Source organism: Epargyreus clarus, unplaced genomic scaffold, assembly GCF_041222505.1.
Source record: "Epargyreus clarus isolate Ecla_fem2 unplaced genomic scaffold, WU_Ecla_fem_2.2 ptg000023l, whole genome shotgun sequence".
In the NCBI taxonomy this organism is placed as follows: Eukaryota; Metazoa; Arthropoda; class Insecta; order Lepidoptera; family Hesperiidae; genus Epargyreus; species Epargyreus clarus.
In genome coordinates, this window is record NW_027332230.1 from 13113055 (window position 1) to 13140630 (window position 27576).

General features: G+C 33.5%; 8 protein-coding genes across 8 annotated transcripts; 4 read left to right on the forward strand and 4 right to left on the reverse strand.

Annotated features, from left to right (window-relative positions):
• Positions 1-6588: 6588 nt before the first annotated feature.
• Positions 6589-8017, forward strand: l(2)37Cg (RNA polymerases I and III subunit AC2 l(2)37Cg). The gene is made up of 3 exons (XM_073085946.1): positions 6589-6792; positions 7316-7413; positions 7816-8017. The coding sequence occupies exons 1-3, from the start codon at positions 6778-6780 to the stop codon at positions 8000-8002; spliced, it is 300 nt and encodes a 99-aa protein (XP_072942047.1). The 5' UTR covers positions 6589-6777; the 3' UTR covers positions 8003-8017.
• Positions 8018-8402: 385 nt separating this feature from the next.
• Positions 8403-9943, reverse strand: RpS2 (ribosomal protein S2). Its single transcript, XM_073085945.1, has 3 exons — positions 9787-9943; positions 8938-9457; positions 8403-8701 (listed from the first exon to the last, which is right to left on the reverse strand). Exons 2-3 carry the CDS (start codon positions 9454-9456, stop codon positions 8435-8437), a joined length of 786 nt encoding a protein of 261 aa, XP_072942046.1. The 5' UTR covers position 9457; positions 9787-9943; the 3' UTR covers positions 8403-8434.
• Positions 9944-10713: 770 nt separating this feature from the next.
• On the reverse strand, positions 10714-13479 carry LOC140751857 (N(4)-(Beta-N-acetylglucosaminyl)-L-asparaginase). The gene is made up of 6 exons (XM_073085943.1): positions 13145-13479; positions 12786-12939; positions 12115-12343; positions 11578-11765; positions 11211-11318; positions 10714-10993 (listed from the first exon to the last, which is right to left on the reverse strand). The coding sequence occupies exons 1-6, from the start codon at positions 13299-13301 to the stop codon at positions 10762-10764; spliced, it is 1068 nt and encodes a 355-aa protein (XP_072942044.1). The 5' UTR covers positions 13302-13479; the 3' UTR covers positions 10714-10761.
• Positions 13480-13749: 270 nt separating this feature from the next.
• On the forward strand, positions 13750-16156 carry Ada (adenosine deaminase-like protein). The gene is made up of 7 exons (XM_073085944.1): positions 13750-13974; positions 14318-14466; positions 14703-14891; positions 14994-15213; positions 15480-15636; positions 15719-15819; positions 15898-16156. Exons 1-7 carry the CDS (start codon positions 13942-13944, stop codon positions 16087-16089), a joined length of 1041 nt encoding a protein of 346 aa, XP_072942045.1. The 5' UTR covers positions 13750-13941; the 3' UTR covers positions 16090-16156.
• Positions 16157-16831: 675 nt separating this feature from the next.
• On the forward strand, positions 16832-18012 carry Tim8 (translocase of inner membrane 8). The gene is made up of 2 exons (XM_073085947.1): positions 16832-17049; positions 17616-18012. Exons 1-2 carry the CDS (start codon positions 16951-16953, stop codon positions 17787-17789), a joined length of 273 nt encoding a protein of 90 aa, XP_072942048.1. The 5' UTR covers positions 16832-16950; the 3' UTR covers positions 17790-18012.
• A 449-nt stretch (positions 18013-18461) lies between these two features.
• LOC140751513 (RNA transcription, translation and transport factor protein) lies at positions 18462-20271 on the reverse strand. Its single transcript, XM_073085405.1, has 4 exons — positions 20088-20271; positions 19783-20007; positions 19353-19439; positions 18462-18989 (listed from the first exon to the last, which is right to left on the reverse strand). Exons 1-4 carry the CDS (start codon positions 20146-20148, stop codon positions 18691-18693), a joined length of 672 nt encoding a protein of 223 aa, XP_072941506.1. The 5' UTR covers positions 20149-20271; the 3' UTR covers positions 18462-18690.
• Positions 20272-20496: 225 nt separating this feature from the next.
• Dhdds (Dehydrodolichyl diphosphate synthase subunit) lies at positions 20497-24619 on the forward strand. The gene is made up of 5 exons (XM_073085404.1): positions 20497-20805; positions 21998-22131; positions 22423-22571; positions 23268-23443; positions 23798-24619. The coding sequence occupies exons 1-5, from the start codon at positions 20611-20613 to the stop codon at positions 23996-23998; spliced, it is 855 nt and encodes a 284-aa protein (XP_072941505.1). The 5' UTR covers positions 20497-20610; the 3' UTR covers positions 23999-24619.
• On the reverse strand, positions 24352-27079 carry LOC140751511 (protein FAM50 homolog). Its single transcript, XM_073085403.1, has 6 exons — positions 26519-27079; positions 25988-26086; positions 25575-25779; positions 25064-25218; positions 24824-24936; positions 24352-24528 (listed from the first exon to the last, which is right to left on the reverse strand). Exons 1-6 carry the CDS (start codon positions 26861-26863, stop codon positions 24429-24431), a joined length of 1017 nt encoding a protein of 338 aa, XP_072941504.1. The 5' UTR covers positions 26864-27079; the 3' UTR covers positions 24352-24428.
• Between the last annotated feature and the right edge of the window lie 497 nt (positions 27080-27576).

Consider the following 27576-nt stretch of genomic DNA (forward strand, 5'->3'; position numbering starts at 1 on the left):
CAGGTTCGCCTTTTAGAGACATTTTAACTTGAATTAATAAAAGTTACAGTTATACAGCACAAAAGAAATAGTTAATTAATAACACAAGTTGGAACACAAATAGGAATACAATTACAAAATATAAGTTAATGAAAAATAATTATAGTGAAAGTATATGTAGTCAAAGTAATTACATTTAGTTACTCACAAAACTATTAGAAGCGCGATCATCACTAGTTATCACTTAGTCCTTTCAGCACAAACGATGACCTGACCTTGCTTCGCTGACGGCGACGCGATGATGACGTGGCTCCGTCAGGACGATGACGTGTCCGACGTTGGTTGAGTTGCACGAGCTGGTTGTAGTTGGACGAGGGTTTCTGCTGCTGATCGGGTGCAGGCTCACTTGATTTGTGAGACTAACTGTCGACCACGATGCTTCTCCTGTAGCGACTGCTGGTGCCTGACGCGGGCTCAGAGCTGACTGAGACTGACCGTCGGTCAATATGAACTATCGAGGGGACCTGCCAGGGGTTCGGGATCTCAGGGTTCTCTTCTAAAACCACTTACGAGATCCCACTTCTGACACCAATGTTACGCGGCAGCCCCTGATTGTCTTTAAAAAAAACACACTCTGCTGTCACTACTGGTTTAATGTCTTTAAAAACTACAGAGAAATTATCCCCTCACTTTTCTTTTATAATGTTAAAACTTAAATGTTTCGCGGACGCGGATTACGTGCAACTGCCGGCCACATGGTTGCAAGGCGTTATATAGTAATTAAGAATGATGAGGTCGGCAGTATATTGCTAAGGAATATTGAATATAACAGTACCTACCGTCTGTTGTATCAGCGCATTACTGGGTAAAGGTGTTTTCTCAAAATGAGAAAGGTTATTAAAGCCACGGGGGTAACCGCCCGCGAAACCCGCTTCAGCTAAAGATTTAGCACTGCAGCAATTTTTAACTGGGCGGCATTTTTTATAATATAGAACGCTGGAAGATCTTTTTTCATCGACCCATTTCCAGACCAAAAAAATGTACTCATGACCGAGGCGGAACGTTTTAGGGGGCAGTTTTATTTTCGTTGTCCTTTTTCAGAAAGCTGTTCGAACCTACGCTACAATCTTTTGTTGTGTAGGTACTACGGCCGGTAACTCCCTATTTAGCACTACCTACGGCTCGCGACTTCTTTAACATCCTAAAATTAATTAGGCACGTTAATTCTAAAAGATATCCCATACTTACCAGAGACGTTGGCCAAGTATGAATTAGTTAACATCTACATAACTTTAAAAAAAAAACTCTATCATTTTGGTTTCTTAGTATCGTGTTACTTCACTGTTAAAGCATAATGAAAATAAATTCCGTACGTAATTTTACCCTATCAAAAGCACTAAAAATTATGAAGGGTAACTTTAACTTAAAATATATATTTAAGCAATTTTAATTTTATTGTGAAAACTCTGTTTCAAATCTATATAATCCCGCTAACTTTATTAGCAAAAGGCACTTCGTTCCAGGCTGCGTTTTACGACTTAGTACCTAAGCACTAGCATTCGATATTATATTTTCTGACTGCCCGCGAATTTGGCGAATTACTTCAAAGTAATAAACATGTATACTTACCAAATATATTCTGTATACTTTTTACTTTTTTTTACATTTACTTGCAAATTTCTGTAGTCACCCGTCGTGGATAAAATTATAAAATTGGACCATATTACTTATAATTAGGTATTATTACTTAGCTACCCCTTTGATAAAATATTCAACAATTACAACAAATTGGCTGTCTATTTACCTAAGTACCTACATACTATTTTTGTGACGGGGGAAAGCTTCAAAGGCACACATAGAGTTTCAATTATTAGCTAAAATAGTGAGGATAAGCAACAACATTTTTAGTTGGTTTGGTCAAATGAAAACAAATATGTTGTACTAGTACCTTCATTCTACAACCTACATTTCCTACACAATAGGAACGCTTTGAATTCTTATCTAAATACGAACCCTTCTTCCTCGCTCTTGTCGTAACTGCAGATATTCATGAGATTTGGCTTGTACGTCGTAAACTAAGCTCGTAAAGTGTCACCAGTATTGCATCTTGATCCAAAACGATAGTCTTTTGGTGTGGAAATACCAAAAAAGTAGTCAAATATCCCAAATTTAATCATTGAATTTCTCATATTATGCCTACAAAAATAATGATTGGGTTTTTGTTCCAAAGTCTTATTTTTCTACATTATTAATATATCAGTTATCATTCATTGACATATTTTCAAAATATGCAAATGTCTTTTTCTCAAAGACTAAAAATATATTTACATTGATATATTATTACTTATTATTTTATTTTTTATTTTTATTATTTTTTATTTTTTGTCATTTATAGTTTGAAATGTAGACAATCAAGTAGTGTGTTGCATTGTACACATAACCATCTCCCATATCCTACATTTTATATCCCCACGCCCACGCTACATGTCACCCAGTGTGAATATTCAAGTGTACCTTTATTACACCCGAGACTCCTCCTAAGTAAATAATCATTAATTCACCCCGACAAAGGCGATAGCGGTAAACTCCGTGTTCTAATGAAATTCTGTTTTGTATAATACTCATATAGAAACTTGTAGGATAGCCTCATAATATAACTACATATTATGCTTCGCGAAATATTTTCAAAAACTACTTCAGAATGAGTTCCGAGAAGCAGGATAAGCGCCTACAAAACCCTTATTTATCCCCTTTAACTAAAGCTTCTGTGGAATGTACAGGAATGTCTCTGATTCAACGATAGGTATTGCTGGTGAGAGATCTTGGCATCGTAGGAAATGACATAATTCGTAGACAAAGGAATCTTAAGAAGTACTGTGAATGTTTAATGACGTTTTTTATAGATACTATTTAATTAAAGAGTAACAAATTGCACACTATACGTAAATATTATAATACCAAAAAACAATTACTTATGTACTTTAAAATAATTAACTGAAAACACAATTTCGACAAATCTAACGAAACCACGTAATGCCAAAAAATAAGACATAGGTTCGTATACGCCCCAAAAAGCTTAGGTATCTACTCTTCGCAGTCGAGTAAACAGAAAAATAGATTCCAGTATATTTGTTGAGCAATTTCACATTTTCAGTGTGTTATGCTCTAAATTGTCCAATTTTACTGAACACTTAGGTCACAGTACAAATATGGACACTGTGCTTAGGTGACCCAACTTAACTGTCCCGAAAAAATAAAGTAGCGACAAGCCCGCAAACATTTTCAGTTGGTGGAAATTTAAACAGTATAGTAATAAACACTCTTTTAAAAGCGCGGTAACCACAGTACCGCATTCGAGAAAATTAACTATTTTATTTCTCTACTAATTAAGTAACCGTTGTTAATGGCCAGGCGCTCTTGCGAACTGTCTTTTACCCGTACCTACTTGTAGATAAAAAATAATTTGATGGAAGTTTTGAAAGAAATAAATAGGGCTGCGACGCTTTTTGTGTGCCGTGCCTACTGTGTGTTTTTGTGTCCCTATTGAACTCTCTGAAACTAAAGGATGCCTAGAGCACCAATGCCACCAATTGGAATGGTGTGGTAAATTACTACACTGCTCCAACTTGTGCTAGCAGAGTCCGATCGGAACGAGGAGGGGACAGCCGGATAAAAGAGGCAAGATAGGGCGGCAAAATTTAGGGCGATTGCTCTACGGCTCTTAGGTATACAATACTTTGTCCCTGTAGTTCCGGGACTAGAATAGGGCTACGGTATCTCCTGCCTGTCGTAAGAGGCGACTAAAAGGGGGCTTCCGGGGTTGCAGGCGGCAAGAGTGGGAGCTCGAACCGCCCGGCCAGCGGCCCCGGGAAGGACGACGGTATGTGTGGTCGCATACCATCGTATACGCCAGATGGTGTGGCGAGCGTCAAGCTCACCTGGGCGGAGCCCGACGGGGCAACGCGCTAAGAGGACTCCGGTTGCGTTCCTTTGGAGATCCCGGAGCCCTCAACGCAGCGCAGAGGACGGCCACCGGGGGGGTTTTAGTGCGGTAAAAATCCCACATAACTCGGCGTCGCTCCCACGTTGTCGGGTACCTTTTGAAGGTTTCCCCCTCGACAAAAAAAAAAAAAAAAGGTATACAATACTTATTTCTAAAACCTTTACTAGTATGTGTATCTTCTTTAAGATAAAAATGGTGTCGAGAACTTGAATTTAAAATATTAACATTTTCTAAGAAGATTTAAATATTTATTAGCGTATTCCGTTAAGATTATACTGTTGAGCCGAGTCTTCGAGGGAGTAGGTATCTTCAACAAAAGATTTTTCCCGCCACCGCACGTTTATCTGCTAAATACAAACCAAATGCAATGGAACACTGAAAGCTAATCCAAACTCCTTCCTTTCGCAGATTTAAAAATTGGCACAAAGGGGATTAGTGCCGCGCTTTGTGCGCTATTTTCACAGAATATAGTAGAATCGCCTTGCCTTATTCGTTTTCATTCTGAATGGTTTTATTAACTCTTTTATTCTTTTTCTAGATAAGTATATTGCAGTGTGAATATTGCAAATGTTTTTTTTTGTAAAAATGTTTCAACAAGTCTATGCTCATACAATAATTAGATCATTAATTATAATTTATATTTCAAATAAATATAAAAATAGCTTTATCTGTATGCTAATGTATGTAATGTGGATATCTTTTTATCTTGTTTTAAAATGCAAATATTTATTGTAAAAAATACACTATTCATTTAAATGTTTAAAGACAACAACATTCATTCATTACTTTTAAATTAATGAACGAAGATCAATTGAAGAAATGTAAGTTAAAAATTATATTATTTTGTATTGCAGATTATTTTATTAGTAAGTTGGTCGCAGTAGGTACATAGGTGTGTTTATTCCTAATATAAACTAAACAAAACCTTGCAAACGTATTATCACCCTACGAAAGATGTCTTTGCAATAAATTTAACAAAACATCTACATATAAATTCGCCACCGAGATACTTGACACCTACATTATGGTCTGCTGAACCCACGACGTCTAATTTATGGGAATGGATATCTTTCTGGTGAAATATAAGCTATATATTTAAGGTATCTACATAACGATGTAGCGGTAATTATATTTCTGGTTCAATGTTTTTTTATGATTCAATGGTTGAATTTTCATAATATTTTTTTTATAATTTAGTTGATGATCTAAACAAATATGTCATTAAAAGTACTTATAATAAATGTAATTAATATTTTTTATTCATCATCATCACGCTATTACAGTCCCATCGCTGGGCACGGGTCTCCTCTAAGAATGAGAAAGATAAGATGTACTTTACAATTAACATACCTTTGAGAACTTTTCTTTTAAGGTGACTAAGATATGCTGGTTTCCTCTCGATGTTTTCTTTCAGAGTTAAAGCAAGATTTAATTAATTTGTTATTGTTAATATGCACGTATGTAATTGAAAAATCTGATTTGAACCTCGGACCCCTCAACTGAGATTTTGAGTTTTAACCACTAGTCTTTGGTAACATTTCCATAAGATGTTGGCTAAATGAGCAAGATCATAATACAAAATTATATATAACATATGACTTATATTAAACTCCTTAGGACTATACATAAGTCATAACATTGAAGAATTTATTGGTTAATCAACTAATTCTTCTATGTTATGGCCATCCCATACGGCTTAGTATGAGAAAGTAATAGGTTGGCAAGTGGCAACTAAGTTCCCGCCGTTTTTAGGATTTATTTTTTATAAAAATAAGATAACTGATTAATTAGTAAATTCTTATTTTTTGTTGTTTAAAACTTCGTTGCAACGTTGAATATGATTTTCAATATCTATTTGTTAAGTAATTACTCAGATTTGACTCGAAAAAGTCATTCTCGCAAATTGTCAACTTTACATCTGATTTAAACGAAACTCCGCGCATAGCAAGTAGCAAATCTATATATAAATTATAATGGTCCTAAAAATAACCTTACCTAAGTCGAACATAAAAATATAAATTCTTGTACAACAAAACTTCCGCTTTCGAATGAGTTGAAACATTATGCCAAAAAATTGTTAATACGCGAAATGTTTAAATTAATGAATGGCGGAAACTTAACTGCGAAATTATTATGAAAAAAATTGGATTTTCTTAAAAATTAGGCTTTTACTTTACTTTGTCATTTATCATTACTTCCCAGAATTTGATCCTTATAAGTATCACTATGAGATAGTGAAATAATATAGAGGGTGTATTTTTTCTTCAAAATGAACTCGTTCGATTCCCGGCTAGGGAAAAAGATAATTTAATAAAAAAGCAATGATTATAAATCCCAAAATATAAAATTATAGTTTGGGATTTGGCCCTGAAGGCCCGTTTGAAAAATTCACCCTGTATATAAAAATATGAAATTAAATATAATTTAATGTACCACGACCGTATGGAAACACGCGAGTTTAACCTGAAGTCATCTTAAAATAGTTTCAATGGCAGTATAGCTCAAAATTCATGCACGAAATCATAGTTATTATCAAAAATTTTGAAATGTCAAAATTGCACTGACATTTCAATAAAACGATAAACTACTGACATTGACATTTGACATAATAACAAACTTGTGAATGTACTTGAAATGTGTACTTAAATAATTTATAAAGTATTTGATTTATAGCATATTTTAACTTATTTTATTACTATTTGAGGCTTTACAAACTTCCAGTAATCAAATACAGTGCATCTTGGTACATTTTGATATTATTGAATTTGTTTATGCGAAGATATTGAAACATTAAAATGAAGATATCAGAGGTACGTAATTTAATCTTGTGGGTATAATAATGTTATAAATACAACTAGTTTCTAACGCCGTGCCTAAAAACCCTAACATCGGTTTACAGGTGCCGTTTATTGACTTACATATCGGTACAAAACAAAAACATAACCTTCATAGTAGAACTAAGTCACATGTTATTTTCCTTAATGGACTTCTATTACTGAAGAGTTGTTCATGTCAAGAAATTCAAAGTACTATATATTCTGACTACTGATTAATAAAAAGGTGTGCCTACTATTGACTACACTTGTACTATTCAGGGGCGGGGAAGATAATTTGTGCAAGGTTTAGGTTTGATTGGTTATTTTAAATAATTTACCAGAACTTTGTTCATTTGTTATGAATTAGTAATCACATGCTGTCCATCTGGTGATGGATGGTCCCATATAAAAGTAGAATGCTGTGATCGTCCACATATTTATTGCTATTCCTTCTAAAATGATATCTCTAAGCAACTGTTTCTCATTTAGACTATTCTAAAAATATTTTTTATTACAGCTTCCAGGTGACGAGGAATGCCTCACATGCCGTACATATGTATTCCAAAATGAGAGCCACACTCTGGGGAATGCCTTAAAATGTATTATTTCTAGATAGTAAGTAAATATATTTTGTGTAGAGCTATATTAATTATACAGTTATCATACCAACCACATCACACATATACAAGTAACCATATCTACCTATGCACAAGCATGCAGTAAATGATCATCATATTAATATAATGTCTGACATGAATTATACTGATAATAGATAAGCTCTAGACTGGTAGAGCTTAAAAATATAATGTATATTTATCTCAAATATCCCTTGCTTGTCTTTAAGTCAAAGTTATCCTTTTGCAGTTCTTCATAGGCTTATGTAAAATTATAATCCACTATTATTATAATACACTATTATTCTTAGTAACACATAAAACATATAATATTGATTATTGTAAATCTAAATATCTTAACTCATTATACACAACTATTAAAATCATTTCTCATTATTTCCAGTGATGATGTTCAATTCTGTGGGTACACAGTTCCACACCCAGCTGAAGCAAAAATGCACTTTAGGGTACAAACAAATGAAACACCAGCATTAGAAGTATTGAAACGAGGTCTGAAGGACTTACAAAAAGTGTGTGATCATACAATAGATTTATTTGAAAAAGAAGTGAAAGAATTTAATAAAACCTAACTTTTATAGATTTTATTTTGTAGTATCATTGGGAAACCTTTATAGCCAATAGAATTTAAATAAAGCGTCTTTTGTGGGTACAAAATGTATGTGTTTTGTCTGTCTGTGGCTTCTCTAATATGCATAAAGTTGGTAGAGCAGTGGTAGTATAAATTTTAAAGATTTATAAAAGGCTCATTTATAATAAAATTATTTAAAATTGTGTCAGAAAATTCATGTAAGTGTTTTAAGATTAACAAATAGTCTTATATTTGTAAATGTAGTAAAAGAAATATAATTTATTATACAGACCATTTTATGTACCAGTGTATAATGCTTGCCTGTATAATATTATCCATGATTTCAATCCTAATTGGCATCAATTGTAACTCAATGGACGTAATTCAATAAAAGAACAGAGTAAAGTAATAAAATTGCTTTTATTATTTTGTTTTAGACTTTGAACTCTGAGTAGGGCGACTTGGTCAAAGGAATGTCCCTCCACAAGTCAGGAGTCAAGTAGGCATAGGTCTTTGCAATAGCTGCATATGTAGCCTTAGCAAAGTTGCCGAGAGTTCCGGTAGAACCACGAGCTGAAGTGTAGCAATCTTGTACTCCAGCCATCTGAAGAAGCTTCTTCGGAACTGGGGCAGACACAATGCCAGTACCACGGGGAGCTGGGATAAGACGTACTGTGACAGAACCACATTTGCCAGTAACCTGAAATTTAAAGAAACATGAATTTAAAATATGCCATTATAATACATAGGAACTAGTATTATAATTAATAAATCAGACGCATCGGAGCTTCATTGGACAAGCCTCAAGAGGATACCACGAATGAAATGATTTTAAGGTCTCATCATGAAAATTTTCTAAAGTAATACTAAATACATTAAAATGCAATACAAGATAAACAGATTATTTTATTTAGTAATATAGTATAGTTTAATTACCTTGCAAGGCACTGTGTGAGGCTTGCCGATCTTGTTACCCCAGTAACCTCTGCGGACAGGAAGCACAGACAGTTTGGCGAGGATGATAGCGCCTCTAATCGCAGTCGCTACTTCCTTGCTGCACTTGACACCGAGGCCGATGTGCCCGTTGTTGTCTCCAATAGCCACGAAAGCCTTGAAACGGGTGCGCTGACCGGCACGTGTCTGTTTCTGTACAGGCATGATCTTGAGGACCTCATCGTTGAGGGAGGCTCCCAGGAAGAAGTCGATAATTTCGAACTCTTTGATTGGGAGAGAGAACAGATAGATGCTCTCAAGTTTATCGATCTTTCCCTCGCGTACTAAACGGCCCAGTTTGGTGACCGGCACCCACTCTTTCTGGTCTTCCTTGCCGCGTCCCCTGCCGCGCCCGCGACCGCGGCCACGACCGCGTGGGCCGCCGCGTCCCCTGTCGCCACCACGAGCACCAAAGCCACCGCGAAAACCGCCACGTCCACCGGCTGGAGCTGCGTCCGCCATTCTGTAATTACGTTATGTACATGTCAACAAATGGTAGAATTTATAACAATAATCTGAACTTTAAATTTGAATCAGACGCATTAAGGCCATCACCGCGCAAAAGCACTATGGTAGATACCACGAATGAATTGTTATAAAAGTCTCATCATAGTAAAAGAACACCACGTGGCTATAAGGTTAAATTATACTTTGCACAACAAAATTGCTTGAATGTATTTTTATCTATATTTACTACTCTAATGTATAATCAACAACATCAACAATACCTATATATTCAGCTTTTGTAAATAAGTAATCGGTAAAAGAAAAAATAGAGCACAGAACACTTACGTTGAACCGTGAGCACGAAGAGACGGTCAAATACAAAATGGCCGAGTCAATTGCCAAGTCGGCCAGAGCTAGATAGATTGTTTTTTTTTTTTTATTTTTCGGCCTTGACTTCTTGTCTTTCAGCCATACTTTATTAATTTATGTTTATTTTTCCTTTTATTACATCGTATATTTAAGCTTCCTTTATGTATATTGCCTTAATTTACAAGTGACTATGTCATAATACATTGATTTAAGACCGACCTAAAGGATTAAATGTACATGATAATCGACTTTACTTTCAGTCGATTATTTTATTAAATATTCGATTCTTAATTCACGAATCGATTTCTAAACTTTTTACAAAAAAAATACACAAAGTATTCCGCTATGTTAACATGTTATGCTGAGGCCACACTTGTATCTATCGTAAATTACGATTCGTAATGAGGCACAGTATATTCAACAGTTAAAAAATGTCGTACTATTGAAATAATTAGCGGTTCCATAAATTACCATTAAAAATGCATTTCTATTATCGTATTTTTACTCACGCCATAGATTAGTAATCTATGCTAACGGCTTTAACGGACGATAGCGGAAAAAACATTACGATTTGAATTTTTCTTCCAGTTATTTTTAAAATACTAATCGGTACAGGTTAGCGCTGATATTGAGCGTATCTTAACGACGAATGTAAAAATAAGTAGGCAGTAATAGTAATCTGCATTAAATTTTATTTACTTTGTAGTATTTATTGAGGCGTACATCATGAGCGTACCCGCATCTTACGGCGAACATCTGCAGCATACGAGTCGCAACTTACTCGCCGCGAGCATCCACGCCCTGCTCTCGCTACGCGAATAAATACTACTGCTCATGATTTTTTTGCAATACAAACACGCGAACGTGCACTAGTAAATAATAAGTAATCGTATTAACACACTATAGGCTTTAATATTTTATTCATAACATTTTTTGAATTACATCAAATTACTATGAACAATTAACCTTTATTATTTTATAGTCATCTAGAGTAACATCTTGAACCACAAAGGGAAATGGGTTATCCCCCAGACCGTGGCATGCCGCGCCGTACTGGCCATCTTTTCTTAGGGCCACAACTGCTCCCATAAAATTTGGATAAAATGCCGCTATTCTTTGTACAGCCGTTTGAGCAGCCTCTGTTGGTGAAGCACCACGGCGCATCTCTTCTACAGCTAGGAAACTGAAATAGGTACACACCAAAATGTACATAAAATTATAATAACTAACCAGGATTATATAATATAATTTAGCTTAACTTTTTTAATGATTGAATAAATTATTACCAAACAAAGAATGTACAATGGGAGTCTCGATTAAGTAATTACAAAACATTAAGTGTACAGGTAGGCTTACATGACTTTGAAGATGCTTGCGAATATGGAATGTAAGAAGTCTACCTCGGCAAAAATCTAAGCATTACATCTCCATCGCCAGTAGCTGTAGCGGCGCCCACTGTGTTATCTGCGTATGCGCCGGATCCAGGAATAGGAGAATCCCCTACTCGTCTGAAAAAACGAAAATTTAGAATGTTCTTACCAACTATTTTCGACTCGGTATACATGCAAACTGCCTTTCTTGGTGAACTTTAAAAATGTTAACATTTATATTTTGTTGTTTAGTAGTGGTTGGTAATTGATAAGACTTTTTTCATTACTAACCCAGATAGGACAAAATTGACTAAGATTTGGAAATATTACGAAAGGAAAGTATTAAATTTTTTTATCTGGCACATTTTTATATGAATTATAATTAAGTTTTAATTACCCTGGTATTTTATATTTGGCTCCGTTAGTCGAAGTTCCAGCAGCTATATTCCCATTCTTGTCTATAGCCACCATACCAATTGTATCATGGTTAAATCTGTCAATTTTCCTTTGTATATTCTTATCAGTGTAGCCTGATGGAGCTTTGGTGTATGGTCCACAGGATTTTTTTGGATCAGGAGTAACATCCTAAAGATTTGATTAGATAACACAGATAAGTACATGTTTAACCCAAATTTAATACTCGAGATATTATCAACAATAGCCTTATATCTTAGAATTGTGTGCTTGAGATAAAATATTGTTGTGTTGTTCAAAAATTAGATATAGCATAATATACTTAAACATTCTAGTAAATTTATCACAATAATGTACTAAGCAGTAATTTCAACTCAATCTTGAAAACCATGTTTGCATAGAACGTGAAAATATTTAATCAATCAATATTTAATCAATCAATAATGAGGTTAATCAATCTTTTTTTCACAAACATCAACTGAACTTCCCAGGAGTTCTATCATCAAGCAAAATATTTTACCAGCCAGAAATTAGGTTGGCAATTATCTTCATTATGCCATTTCTTCCACAGCTGCTTAGAAGTCGGTGTAGTTAGTGTTTCTTCATGAAAACCCATTTCAACCGCAAACTGAGTTGCTAGTTCACCCGCGAGAATGGAATGCATAGTATGCTCCAAGACATGTCTAGCGACTGATATTGCACTTTTGATTCTCCGGAGAGCTGCCACAGCTCCTACATTCATGGTTCTCCTGCAAACAAAAATATTATACTAGGGTACTAGTGTAATAGGGCCCCTGGGCACACAAGAATAATGGTACTTTGTAATACAAAGTAATATCTTAAGAAAAAATAAAGGAATTTCAATTTAGAAATGCTGACTGTAATTCTTTAAAAGTGTTGTGTCTACCAAGCGAATATATAAATATTTGAGGGCCCTTTTGAGGTCAGGGGCCCCGGGACAGACCTCCTGGGGCCTTAGGGTAAAGGCAGATTGACACAATTGGAACCTGCATAGAACGCAACACCTCTGCCATATTTCACTTTACAATTCAATATACTTATTGTTCTTTTTATGTCATTGTAAGGGTTATAAAATTGTTAACAACCTCTTATAGTCAATTAAATGTGTCTCAAGTTATCGTACATGAGTAACTCATATGCTTAAATGTGTACAAGAAGTAAATTATTTACCCATCCATGATAAGTGCATCAAGAGTTGTCTCCCCATTTTCATCAGGACTACCTCCGTAGCCCACTGTGCCGTCACATTGCTCTTCCTCGCACACTGAAGCCCCTTGTTCTATAGCATCCAGTGCGCAACCACCTCTTTGTAGAACATCATAGGCTGGAAAATTAACAGATATTATGTTTAAAATAATCTTATTTTGTATAGAATGGCAATAAATTAGATCCTTACATTAAAGAAAATGCGTTTTCAATTTCCAATACTAATAAACCTTTGAATTTAAATTGATATTAACAACTTTTTCTTTGATAATGTAATTATCATCAGTTATATGTTATCTATCAGTTATAGAAATATTTTTTACCAGTTTTTGTAGAATCAATAAAATTCCATGTCGTTACAACTATGGGTGTATTAATCTGGAGGCACGGCAGTGACTCCGCCAAGTTGAACCAAATTATAACTTCTGAAGGTACAATATAAAGATAACAAAAGAAAAACAGTAATTTTGATTTCACCATTTTATACTCAAAAAAATAGTGATCACTTTGGCACTTTAATGGCAAGGTTTTACCCTAACTGAATTATTTTAAAGAATTACATTTACATTATAACAGAAACGCAAGACAAAAGCACGGTGAGTTAAGAGTTTTTTTATTTTGATAAATGATAACAGAGATAACACATGACATGAGAACGAATCAGCTGTCATAAAAACCAAAGACAATAATGTATGTTAAGGTGAACGTAAGTATTAGGTAAGCCCTTACCACAGAGTCCTTTATTATGCCCTTATTCGTCGCTTGGTAAGCGTGATGTGAAATTATCTCTATAAAGTTTATATCAACATAATATGACAAAACGGTCTCATACTAAAATTATAAAACATTTAATAAAACTCAACAGCTTCATTTAATCACGGTGCCAATCTGACAGTGACATGACTTAATCTGTCAATCATAATAAATGTCATTCACCCAATTTGTGTCAATGATCACAGTTCACAATAGCATATTTTAATTTTAATTAATAAAACATATATTGTGCACCTAAGTCCCTGTGTGTAAAAAATGTGATAAATTTATATTTATTACTCATATTTAAACACAGCAATTGTTAATAAATCCAGATATTTCATAGCATAAATAAAAAAATACATAAATGGACGTATTTTGTCGTGAACTGCCGAAAGTGGTAAGTTTATTTGAAAATTAATCGAATCGAATTGTGTATTTTTAAGAGATAAAAAAAATATCATTATAGAGCGGATATACATATTTTTAACATTAAAGAGGACATAAAATTTTCAACCTACTTCATACAGAATGCTAACAGCATCTCCGATTGTTTTCCATTTGACATGTATTTCTAAACAATTTATTATTACCATCACTAACTGGTAATAAATCGTAGATAATACGTAGATAATACATAGATAACACATACTATCATTTCTCCCAATATGCTGTCCATTGCTACTATTACTATATACATACATGAATATCTTTGGTATATGTATAACAATTTTATTTGACAGGAGCTCCACGCACATTTGAATGGATCTTTGAGTCGTTCCACTATGTTGCAGCTGCGAAGGCTCCATGCTGATACTGGTTTAGTAGATAGGACTAACGCCTTCTTCGATGAATTCCAGATTGGAGCTGGAGATAAGCGGAATTTATCAGAGTACAATATTTTTAAAAACTATATATTAACGCTGCAAATGAATATAATCCATACAATTAAGGTTTAATACATAAAAAAATATTCCATTGCAGAAGTATTGATCTAACCTACAATAATATATTGTACACATCTGTAAAAGTCCTAATTAGTTGAAATGATGTCTTTCTACGTCAAGTAGTTGTCAAGATCAAACACCTGTTTACTTCTTTTTTACATTTCAAATATTAATTTTACAGCTGTTTTCAAGTTTTTGGAATTGCTCATTCTCTGACAACTACACCAGAGGCTCTTAAAATGGCAACTTTATTGACGTTAAAAGAGTTTCAAGACGATGGTTGTTGTTACATTGAATTAAGAAGTTCTCCCCGCAACACACCCTACATGACTCAAAGGCAATATGTAGAAACCTTAATTAAAACCATGAGGTAAATACAAACCTGTACATAAATGTTTAAGTGACATGTTTTATTCAACATTTTACAGCTAATTTAAATAGTTCAACATATTTATTTTCATGTACATTGCAGGGAGAATCCTAATAATCTTACAATATTACCTCAGCTCATACTCTCAATAAATAGAAGTTGTCCTCTAAGTGAAGGGGAAGAGACAGTAAATTTAGCTGTAGAATATTATAAAAACTTTCCAGAAATTTTAGTCGGCATTGATCTGAGTGGTAATCCAACTGCTGGCAGATTTCAAGACTTTGTTCCAGCCTTGACGCGGGCCAAAGAAGCTGGATTAAAAGTATAAAATAGATTTTTAAAATATTATCAAAATTCAATTCATTTTTTCCACACAATTCTTGGATTTATTAAGAGTATTTAAATGTATATAAAATTATAAATTGTGATCTGATTTATTTTCGTTTTGATTTATAGTGTCTTGTATTGTAAGAATATTCAAATATACCTTTGTAATGCTTCATGAAATAAATTAATTTATTATTATTATATTATTGTTCACTTAATACATCAAAGTACATGTAAATGTTAAACTTATTTTATTTTCAGATAACGCTTCATTGTGGTGAGATATGTAATCCAAGAGAAATATCGGAAATGCTTAAATTTAAACCTGATAGGATTGGTCATGGTGTTTATATACATCCTAAATTTGGTGGTAATGAAGAAATTTGGAATGAGTTACGTAATTCTAAAATACCAGTTGGTAAGCAAAGGGTCACTTTAGAGAACTATTTTAAAAATGTTAACATAACATGATCACTCTGTAAAACTAATTGCATTTTCAGAATTATGTCTGACAAGCAATATTAGGACAAAATCTATTCCAGACTACAATTCACATCATTTTAAAGAGTTCTATGAAGCTAAAGTACCAATTACTTTAGGTGTAAGTATTCTTAAATTTATTTGGCTTTATTTACCACATAATTAATAATATTATATTACATTACATTTGTTATTTCAGACTGATGATAAAGGAGTATTTGCAACATCATTATCTCAAGAATATCATATTTGCGCCGATACTTTTCAATTACAGAAAAGAGACTTATTGGACCTAGCCATCAATGCCAGTAAATATATTTTTGCTGAAGACGCATATGAAATTATAAATAATAAATTACAACTATTCTGGAATAAAAATGAAAAAAAATAATTATTTTTTTATTTTTCATGTACCTACTGCTAGTTAATATTTTAAATAAATATTATTGGTACTTTTATAGTATTTATTTTATCAAAATTAAACCAAAGATGGTAATTTCATAACATTAAACACACAACGGTAGTTTTCGTGCCATTCAAGGCATACATTGAACTCGTCGACCCATAAAAAATAGTAGACAAACAAGGTCGTCAGGACCAAACAGTGTCTGAAATGTGTACAAGTTCGCAGGTTTAGCACTCCGATTTATACTTTGTCGCCGAAAAAGAAAAAGGCCATTTTTTAATTTTGCTGCTCACGGTAGAAGTAGAACGCTTCTTTGAATAGTTTCATTCATAAGTTTCTATACTCTGGCTTCAGTCAATACCATGAAATAAAGATTAACACACATCCTTGCTTGCCGTAATGTATGCAATAAAACATCTCTATTTTATTTTATTCATATTAATTTCTAAAGACACGTGCCGAGGTTTTAAATTAGTCTACAAAATTAAATTAAATAAATCAAGATATATCAGTTCTGTGGGATGTCTAAAATACAGAAATCCGCCACCACTTACACTAGTGTATGTGGCCTCGGCCGATGTAATAAGATTAATTAAACATATTAATTAATAAATGATTTTTATCTTAATTAGTTGTATAAGAAAGGCACAGACTAAATAGTGCAAATACATAATAAGTTAACTATAGACCACAGAATACCTATACTCCTATAGACTTGTCGATTGACGGTTTGACGGCTCCGTAACTCTGTTGTCTTTTGGTTTTGGTTCTAAATCTAACCTACAAAACTAAAAATATCGATTGGACTTAAATTTTTTCAGAAGCATTAGCAAATAAACTGGGAATATGAGTGATTTGTCTGATTTTGCGAGTCCGAAAGCTGGAGACTCTGAACTCCAAGATTTTCTCATGGTGGAAAAGCAAAAAGCACAGTTCCATGCTCAAGTGAGTTAAATTAAACATTGCTCATTCCCGTTTAATATTGATATTCTAAAGATTGAGAAGATTTCATCATTGGTTAATTTATAAGTACTAGGAGTAAGCAAAAAGGTTAAAACTGTAATTGTAATTTAATATTTCTTCACTGTTTACATTATTTATTCTTGCACAATCATAATCAATATTAAATCAATAAGATTATTCTCATTTTTATACAGTGATAGTCTAGTTGTTGGTATTCGGCCTCTCAATCGAGAGGTACGAGGTTTGAATCCCAGACACATTTCTGACATATTAAAGTTGTGCATGTATTAGAAATTAATTATCACTAACTATAATGCTGAAGAAAAAACATTGCTTAGAAACCTAAACACTTAATATTTCCTTAAAATAGTAATATGTTGAAGATGAAGCATATTTTATATTGCAAACAGTCTAATAAGAATATCCAGTTATTGTAAAATGAGGATAAGAAGACTATTCATTTGCTAAAATCACCACATACAATTTCTTGTAACAATTATGTAATTTATAGTCTCATATCACATAAAGCAATACTTATCTGATTACAGATTCACGAATTCAATGATTTCTGCTGGGACAAGTGTGTGGACAAGCCCGGAGCAAAGCTGGACTCGCGGACAGAAACTTGTATTACAAATTGTGTCGAACGATTCATTGATGTCTCTCTGCTCATCACCAACAGATTTGCACAGATGCTTGAAAAGGGAGGAGGCATGAATTGAATTTCTTAGCGATAAATTTCTTTGTATATTTCACAACTTGCAACTTTCAATAATAATTAAACCATATTGTTCTTTGCAATGTTTAAGGTACTTCTCAAACCAAATTGGTTATTAGTTAATTAGATTAGATTAAAGTTATGTATATTGGTTTCTGCTTTATGTACCCAGTGTATAGCATTTATAATTAAACTTGTTTGCAATAAAGTTGATTGTTAAACTATAATTCTGCTGTTTTATATAAGTTGAAATACATTAAAGAATCCTTTCCCTACCGTATAAGTTTGACCTTTGATACATACATTTTAGTCTAGAGAGGAGAAAGGACTTCATCATATAATGATAAGATGGAATCCTAATTCCAAATTAGGCTACAGGGGCAGCAAAATCTGTGCTCATACATTATTAGCATATTCTATTTCTAGTTGCCAATGGTTGACTGTTATGAATTGGTTACCATTGTATAAAAATATAAGCTAAAAGGTTGAGGCAAATATTTAATTTGTGGTAAGTGGGCACTGCAGCCCATAGTCATCTGTAATCAACTCCATATAGATCAAATCAATTCATATAGATAGTCTGCCCTACCCTGAGATGATCACGGATGTGTTGTGGAATCCTGAGGTTTATGATAATGCTTCAAGAAAACAACTCAAATAAAAGAAAATCAAAACAATAATTTGATTATAATTTGTTTATTAATCTTAGATCTTAACATTTATATTAACTGGGTTCTTATTTTTAGAAACTGAAAATATAGATTCACATAATTATTAAGGGCAGCATTTATCAAAATACAATTTATTTATTCTATAAGTTAATTTAACCACAGGCAAGGTTATTTTGTGTAAATTATAAACATGCATTCACTAACACTGCCCTAGTAGTTATTTTACTACAAGATTTATCTTCCAACCCTGCCAAGTGTGGTGTCAGTTCTTGGGTCTGCAGTGACTGTTTGCACGGATACTATGGCTTCATTGATCTTAGTTTGCAAATCCCTCAAGTCCTGGACAAACAGTAGTTTGAGGACATCGGATGGTTGTTGTACAACACTGATGTCAGAGTTCAGGCAGTCTGGGTGTGGTGCAGTCTTGAGTATCTTGGAAACGGCAGCCAGTCGTAGCTTTGGGTCTGGATGTGGCCCCACACCAGTCAGTGTACACACTCGATCCACTCCTGCTTTGAACGCTGGACTGTTGACTGTAAGAAATATTACTGGATGAATATGGAGACATTATGTCACATAAGTAATAAACAACTTTAACTTCACCTTGCTTATAATGGACTGCATTTTTGTTACTCATATGAGTCTTCCTAATATCACAAGCAGTATATCTATGATACAATAGATTATATAGAGGACAGTACCATAGTTCCTCCTAATGGTCCAAAATGTTCAATGAACAGCAGAATGAGTATATAATTTTACACTTCTATTTTATACCATTATTATAATAAATGGTTATGCAATCCATACATTACACAAGATTGGCATAATTGACTATAGAGAATATTATGAGAAAATAATAATAATACCATAGGTCAAGTTCACTTGATACTTACAATCTAGATTATCTAGTGGATTTGAAGATACAACATTGGGTGTAGCTTGTTTAGGCTGCTCCACTTTAACATTATTGTACTTCGCGGCTGTAAAAATAACAGTATTAAATAATAATAAATAAATTATTTTGGAAAAAAAAAATTTTTAACTATTTCAAAACAGATTGTCACAAACATATATGATTATATACATTTTATACTATGCAGTATGCAATTATGTCTGTCTCCCAGATAGGTAATGTGCAAATGAGTATAAAAGTACGCAACACTGTATATTCACCATAACCTACTGAACCCAACTATATTTAAAAACTATCTGAGGAGACCCTAGAGTACAAAAATCTTCAAAATTGATGCAGTTGCTTAGAAAGAGAAAATTATCAACACATACTAGAATTTTATACACACAGATAAATAGAATAATACATACCATTGTCCGCGTACTCCAATCTTATAGCATACGACAGTAACCAGTTCAGCTGTTCATTCAAAGTGCCGTCTGTAACAGGACTCACCAAGTCCTTTTGGTATTCAGCATAGGCTGCCGTCCATTTATCTCCGTCGATGTTTCTCAAACCTTCCCTCTCCTCGATCTTATAGTGCCTTATTTTCTGATCCTCTAACCACAGAACTACGCTTCTATATTCTTTTTCGTCTACAATTTACGACAGATTTGTTTAATTAACACGAAACATATTGACAATAATAAAAGATTTACTTATTTATAAGATTTACCTTCACAATTAAACGCGTCTGGATTTGGGTGGCCTAAAGCAGTTAACTTCAACTTAAACATAATGTTTTTGATATGTACTAATCTCAATATGTTAGAACTTGATTAAGTCGGCTTTTGCTTTTGCAAAAATACATAATATTCAGTATAACCTCCTTAGTATTTTTACCACAGACTACGTACATTTTTATAGTCGGACAAATTTATTTGAGTTATCTGTGCCTGTGGCGGTTGTCAAAAACCACTGTTGTCTATGGTCAATAAAAGGATTCTATCAAAGAGTATATTACTATAGGTTACTCTCAGAGGTTATACTATACTTTTTGCTCTTGTCAGCTGAGGTTGTCAGTATAGGCTATATAGGTATTCTGTGGTTTGTCACTTGTCAGTTTAACAGTTGACTGTTGAGGTGTGACAAGTTGTATTCCTCCTTTTTTCATTCATTTCAGGGATTCGTGTTCGTTATCGTGAACATAAGAGAAACGTGTTCGTCGTGTTATATTACGATTACATTAAATATAAATCATGACGTCGTGGATAAAGGAAAATTGCGTGTCGTTTTTCCAACTATTCTGTATTAAAGTTGTTAAAACTGGTCGTGTACCACAACATATAGCCTTTATTATGGATGGAAACCGCCGGTTCGCGAAGAAACATAAACACGCAGAAACTGTTGTTGGTCATCACAAGGGTTTCGACAAACTTTCGGAAACTTTGAAGGTATGTTGTTTGGCTATCTATTTATTTGGTATAAAGAAAAACTCATATCCGTACGAAAATGTAATATATTTTTCATTTTGGATTTGGATTAAAAGACATATGAGTAAGGGAATAAAGGGACGTCTCTCTATTCTTTCTCTCTTTACCCTATGATTATTATGGAATCGTAACTGCCTTTGCACACATTGAAATCTCGATGTTGACACAATTGATCTGTATTATGCTTTTGGTGGTCACTCTAAACTTCCTCAATAGTATAAAGTAATATAAAATAGTATAAAGGCTTTTGACAAATCTTTCTTATTATATAGCAACCCACTTAAACTTTAGCTTCCTAACTCTAAATTACGACAAGGCATGTGATATGCACAATAATAAGTGAAATGACAGAGTTATTTGGAAAATTTGAATCACAGCTAAAATAACCATCAATTTCCTACTTTGCCTATTCCTAATAATCAACACACTAAAGTTTACATTACTCTTACCTATGGAGAAACAATTAAATAAGGAAATAACATATGTAGGTTGGGTATTTGGAATTTGGGTGTGTTACTATTATACTATTTATATGTCTACTTTTTAATATGCACATAAATAAGAAAGAAGTATTACACCTGTCATGAAATTAGGTAGTTGTATCCTTCAGTGTCAAAACAAGTTCAATTAATTTTTTTCTTCAAAGTATAAAAGTGGGCGACCTTGACATTTTATAATCACTGTTGAATTATATGACTGTTCAGATTAGGGTTGACACATACTAAATGTACTACATTTTAGTTAATTGTAGTATGTGCAATGTAGAACAGGTATGGGTAACATTTTCATTAAGTTGCAGGTCAAATTTAACTCAATCAAGAGTTAAAACTTGCTAATAGGTAAAGTAAATTTAATAATGTGGTTTTGTGCAACACAATTATGATCTTAAAATAGCTGTTTTGTACATCTCTGCTAGTGTATGACAGTTTACTTCACAGACTGGATTCTATACTTTTGCGGGTCATATTCATAAGGTCACATAAAAAAATTCTATAAAACAAAATATTTTCATAAGAAATTGTAACGTGGGAAATTTCAGGACAACAAGCATTCAAAGCAATTGTTCATGTCCTTCATTATTATTATAATTATTATATAAATCATTTAGATTAATTATTTTTAAAATCATAGAAACTTTTCTCTTTGGTTACAGTGGTGCCTTGATCTTGGCATACCAGAAGTTACAGTCTATGCATTCAGCATCGAGAACTTTAAACGACAAGAAGATGAAGTAAACGGTATAATGGACTTAGCTCGGGATAAATTTCAACGTCTCTTAAATGAAATGTATGTTGATAAATATTCTATTTTCTTTGTGTTAAAATAGATAATTTTGTTAGTTTAATTCATCATCATCAACAACCCATTGCTGTCCCACTGCTGGGCACAGGTCTCCGCTCATAATGAGAGTGATTAGGTCATCCACCGCACTGGCCAAGTGCGTATCGGTAGACTTCACATACCTTTGAGATTTTTTTTCTCTATAAATCTCTCAGGTATGCAGGTTTCCTCACGATGTTGTCCTTCACCGTTTAGCAAGTGATAATTAATTTCTATAAAGGTTTTTTATTATTTTAGAGATTCAATAAATGAATGGGGGGTGAAGATTCATGTGGCTGGTCGCTTGTCTCTCCTCCCAGAGGATGTACAACAGCTCATCTCTAAAGTGATGCTTGCCACCAGATATAATAATAAGATGCAACTAAACATTGCTTATGCTTACACAGGTATGTGTTTCAATCTTAACTGTTCTTTATTTAGATAATAAATAGTTTTGTAAGGGGCTTCGAAATTTTTTGTACGGAAACTTTTCAAAGTTACGTCGCAAAATGTGTTTATACAGGTAAAGGTCAAAAGTATAAAGAAACAAGAAATGTGAGCAATATAATATGGTTCGCTTAAAATGTCACATTGTGTGACATTCGTATTGGAGGTAAATATATTATGTATAAGGTCATATTACAACATTATATTTTTTATTTATTTAGGTGTTCTCTTCTCATAAATTATGTGCATCATAACTTTGTGGTTCGACTCCGGCGGCACCACCGCCACACCTATTTCTACCTAATAACAGCAGTGTTAGGCGCTGCTGTGTTCCGGTTTGAAGGGTGTGGTAAGGGACACAGACTTTTCCGAGGTGTTCCAGCTTAGTCCTCAGGGGTAGCGGCGCATGTGTCGCTGACGTCGGGTAGGAATATCTAATCCTATCTGGGGTTGTTTACAGATGTCCATGGGCGGCAGTAGCCAGTTACCATCAGGTGAACTGCATGCTCGTCTCCTAAGTAAAAAAAAAATAAATAAAAAAAACAACTTGAATTTTAAAAAATTGCTGAAGTTGGCAGCTATGCCACTAAAGTTTAATCCTTTCATTGGAGAAGAGGTAAAAAGTTATTAATTAAAGTACATATTTTTAAATCTAGGAAGGGATGAAATCAGCCGAGCAGCGTCATGTCTGATAGATGGTGTGCAGAACAATGAATTGCCAGCGGATGCAATCGATGAAGATATGATATCCCAGACTTTGGATATTGGAGAACCAGAACTGTTAATCAGGACATCCGGAGAAGTTAGGCTTTCAGATTTCATGTTGTGGCAGGTAATATAATTATAATTCTGTTATTTCATCATTCCCACATTAGATTTACCTGTGAATACTATGCAATATTATCTTAAATAAATAAAATATTTTTATTTATCTGAGGCATACACATATAGACAACTAAATAATGTGATGTTTTTCATGATGATGTTTATATAAATGTCCATGACATTTTTAATTGGCAGTTTCCAATAGCATTATCCATAAGTAAATGTCCATTTACTTATTGATAATGCTATTGGAAATACAACAACTATACATTTTTTATAGTTACTAGTATTATAATATAGATAATACTAGTATATATAGATAGATTAGGTTCAAATAATTATTTAGCAAACTTTATTTCAGGTTTCACATACAGTGTTATATTTTTCTGATGTACTTTGGCCAGAGTTTACCATCTGGAATCTTCTGGGAGCAATTATACATTTCCAACGGCATGCACCACCATCGCAACCAATAAAAGATAACACTGAAGTTCAGCAAGAATTCTTGGATAAACTTGAAAGGCGAAGATGGAAGGATTTGGAAAGCATAGTTGGATGTTAACTATTGATCATTTTTGTGCAACTTAGTTTTTTTTTCTTAAGTATTATATTACTTTAGAATTCATAGTGCAAAAGATGTGTGAGAAACACATACAAAGTGATTTATTTATGTAATAACTAGCTGACCCGGCAAACTTTTTGTTGCCATATAAATAAAAAAATGTTAAGGGTGAACAGCCCTTATCACTTAGGGGTATGAAAAATAGATAGCAGTCGATTCTCAGACCTACTGAAGATGCATATAAAACTTGGTGAAAATCGGTATAGCAGTTTCGGAGGAGTATGGTAACTAACATTGTGACACAAGAATTTTTATATATAAGAATTATCGGTAACAATAAAATCTACATAAAATTGAATTACATAATTTATTGTCTAATAATTGGTATGTCATTATTACATTAAAATTAAATCTTAAACTTAAGTCGCTGTTATTTTCCTTTGATTGTATATTTGGAATATGTTTTAGTAGGATCATAAGGTTCCCATCTTGACGCAGGAAAGATATGCTTATTTCTTTCATACCAGGACCTGCAAATTTAAATTCGAATTGTATTATATGTAGATTGTAAATAGTTTAGATAATTAATTAGATATATGTAATAAATGTTAACTTATTTAAGCTTTTCTTTTTTCTTCATTTAAGAAATCCTTTTTTTTAGATGGGGGAAACACACCAGGATGTTTAATTTTTACTGCATTGAAACTTCTTGAACTTCTCCAATCAAATGCTCTCACAATCCTTTTAGCGCACCATCTCAGTTGGTCTCTGTCTCGGAGATCATTATCATCCTACACTTTTGAGTGTTTGAAACTACCTACGTACCTCAATAGCACTTTTCCTGCATGTGAGTCTTGTTTCTCTTGTGTGGCATCACTAACCATTCTGATATCATCTGATGCATCAAATTGAAATAAGGGTCCACTTTTCCCTCTGGCCTGAAACATCAATATTATTAATAATCTAAATAGTTATAATAATAAAAATATATTATAATAATAAAAATAACTTTATACATTAGAAATCAACTTCAGTTGTCCTCAAAATATAAAAAAAAACAATTACCTTAGTAACTATGAAATCATAGAATGTATAGTGATGAGGCAGTATGAGATCTTCCTTGACATACATGAGCTGGTCAGCTGATACTGTTTTCAGTTCACTGAACTCTGGCCTTAGGGTGTCTAGGCATCTTTGAAGGAATTGGTAGATGGAGTTCCCTGTGACATTAATTATGGAGTATTACTAACAGAATTTTAATGATAGAAGTGTCTGTGGTTTATAATCTGAACTTACATAATAAACATAAAGGTTTGAAAGGAGTGTAAAGGCCAATAAGTCTAAGAAATCTTTATTTGGATTTTTAGGTTAAGAAATTTCTGTTTATCCTTTGTTATAAAGTAAAAACTTAACATTTCACTACTTATGTGATAAATACAACTCAAAAATGTATCTTTAAGTCTTTACTTTCTATTCCAAAATACTTTATGGTTTCCAAAATCAAAAACACAGCACTGTGTTTGCTATTTGCTAATATTGTAACATGAGACAAGCATAAAATAATAGATTCAAAAACCTTTTTTCAATGTAACTATTCTCCTGTGTCCTGACCCATCCCAGTAGCTGAACGTGACTGTGATGGGCTCGTCCTTGAGGCTCGCTTGAGTCATGACCCACTCGAGCCGGAGTTCCTCACGCAGTTTTAAGTCAGCTTCCTCTCGTTCTCTGTCAGGTAGGAATGAAGTATCAACATCGGGATTTTTCTTTATCTTTTTGCACACCTGCAAGAGTTTTGGTTTTCGATAAAATTATTTCTCTACGTTTCACATTGCAGTGTGATTTGAAATACGGATTATAATTAAAGATAATATATTTCCTGTTAACTTTAGATGCACTTTAAGAAAGAGGTATAATTTGAACCATGATTTTTTAAATAAGATGTTGTGTTACATAGGGTGTTGTGTACTTTTTTTAAGAAAAAAGACTTACAACTTCATCCTGTTCTCTCCAGGATTTTTCTGGTTTCTCCTCTATTTCCTCTTCATCATCTTCTTCATCTTCATTTAAATCAAATGATAGTGCTTGGATCTGCAATAAATCATAATAAAATAAATTTTACAGAAGACATAAAGTCATACATGTCCACGGTAGATGAAAGGAGATATCAAAACAAATTATTAGATATGATTAAAAAAATTAACCATAACAAACATACATTATTAGCTGTTGACATTGAAAATATAAGGGATTCGAGTGAATTCTGGTATGCACTTCAGATTTTTCAAAGTACATTGCTCAAATTGTGATAAAGAAACATTGAGGATGCCATGCCGTGATTTCTAATAATAAAAATTGTAAGGGATGTGTAAAGTCTACTATTTGCACTTGGCCAACACAATGGCTTATAACCCTCTGGAAAAGAAGAGACACTGAGGCACTAATGGATTAACGAAAATACAAACACACACACAATTTTACAGTTTACACATATTATGTGTAATTGCTAGACTATTTCAATACCTGTCGCTTTTGTTTATTCTTTTGGGCTTGTTTTGCTTCAATCTCCTTTTGTCGCTCCTTCTCTTTCTCCGCCTTCTTTTGTGCTAGTTTCTTCTCTCGCTCCCGCACTATATGTTCTTGTTTCGCTTTCATCTCATCGAGCGTAACCAACCCGATGGTGGAACTCTTAAGCTGCTGTTCCACTGCATCGTAGTGCGTTGCGAATTTGTTCTCAATGTTATCAATCTTCAGATCTTCTTCTATTTTCTTCTTCCGTAACTCTATCTCCTGCTGGGCTTTCTCTCGTTTCTTCATTAGCTGCATGGCTCTACCAGCTTCTGAAGCTGCTCCTTTGTAGTGGGCCATAGTGGATGAGTAGGATTACCGTGAGAAATAGTGTTTTATCAAAAGATTTTAGGTTAAAAAGTCACCGAAACGAAATACAAAACTGCGCCTGCAAGTTATACAACAAACAACATTGATAAATTGTTATTGTAGAATGTAGAGTCGGAATTTCATTTCAGGATCGAAATTTCACGAATATCAATTCGATAGATTATTATTTACTAAATGTCTGTCTGACAATACTAGTCTAGTGTTGCTGTAGTGGATAATGCTTAGAATGAAAGATAGTTGGGGATCTGATATCGATTAAATGAAGAATCGATTTATGGATCAAAATATTTTTTTAGATACCAAGCTTTGATCACTAATAAGAAGTTTTTATTAGTGATCGATGATACCAAGGAATAAATCAATGTCATCCTTTTTATAATATTGAAGTAGCAAAAAAAGCACGTCGTCTACCGGATGGTATAGTCCGTGTAAAACTGCTAGTTCGCTCTGAATATAGGAATGAAACGCGTCGTCATAGCAAATTGTATGACTACGCCTGTTCGCAACAACTGAACTATATTCTATTATAATCGAATGGTATCTTACCTAGAAGATACCATTCAAAGTGGATTACAGTTATGTACGCTTAACAATGGTGTTATTGGGCAAAAATATGTATACCACCACAACCACCACTGCTACATTGGACCTTTGTGGTTTGTCAAATAGATTTACCATTAATG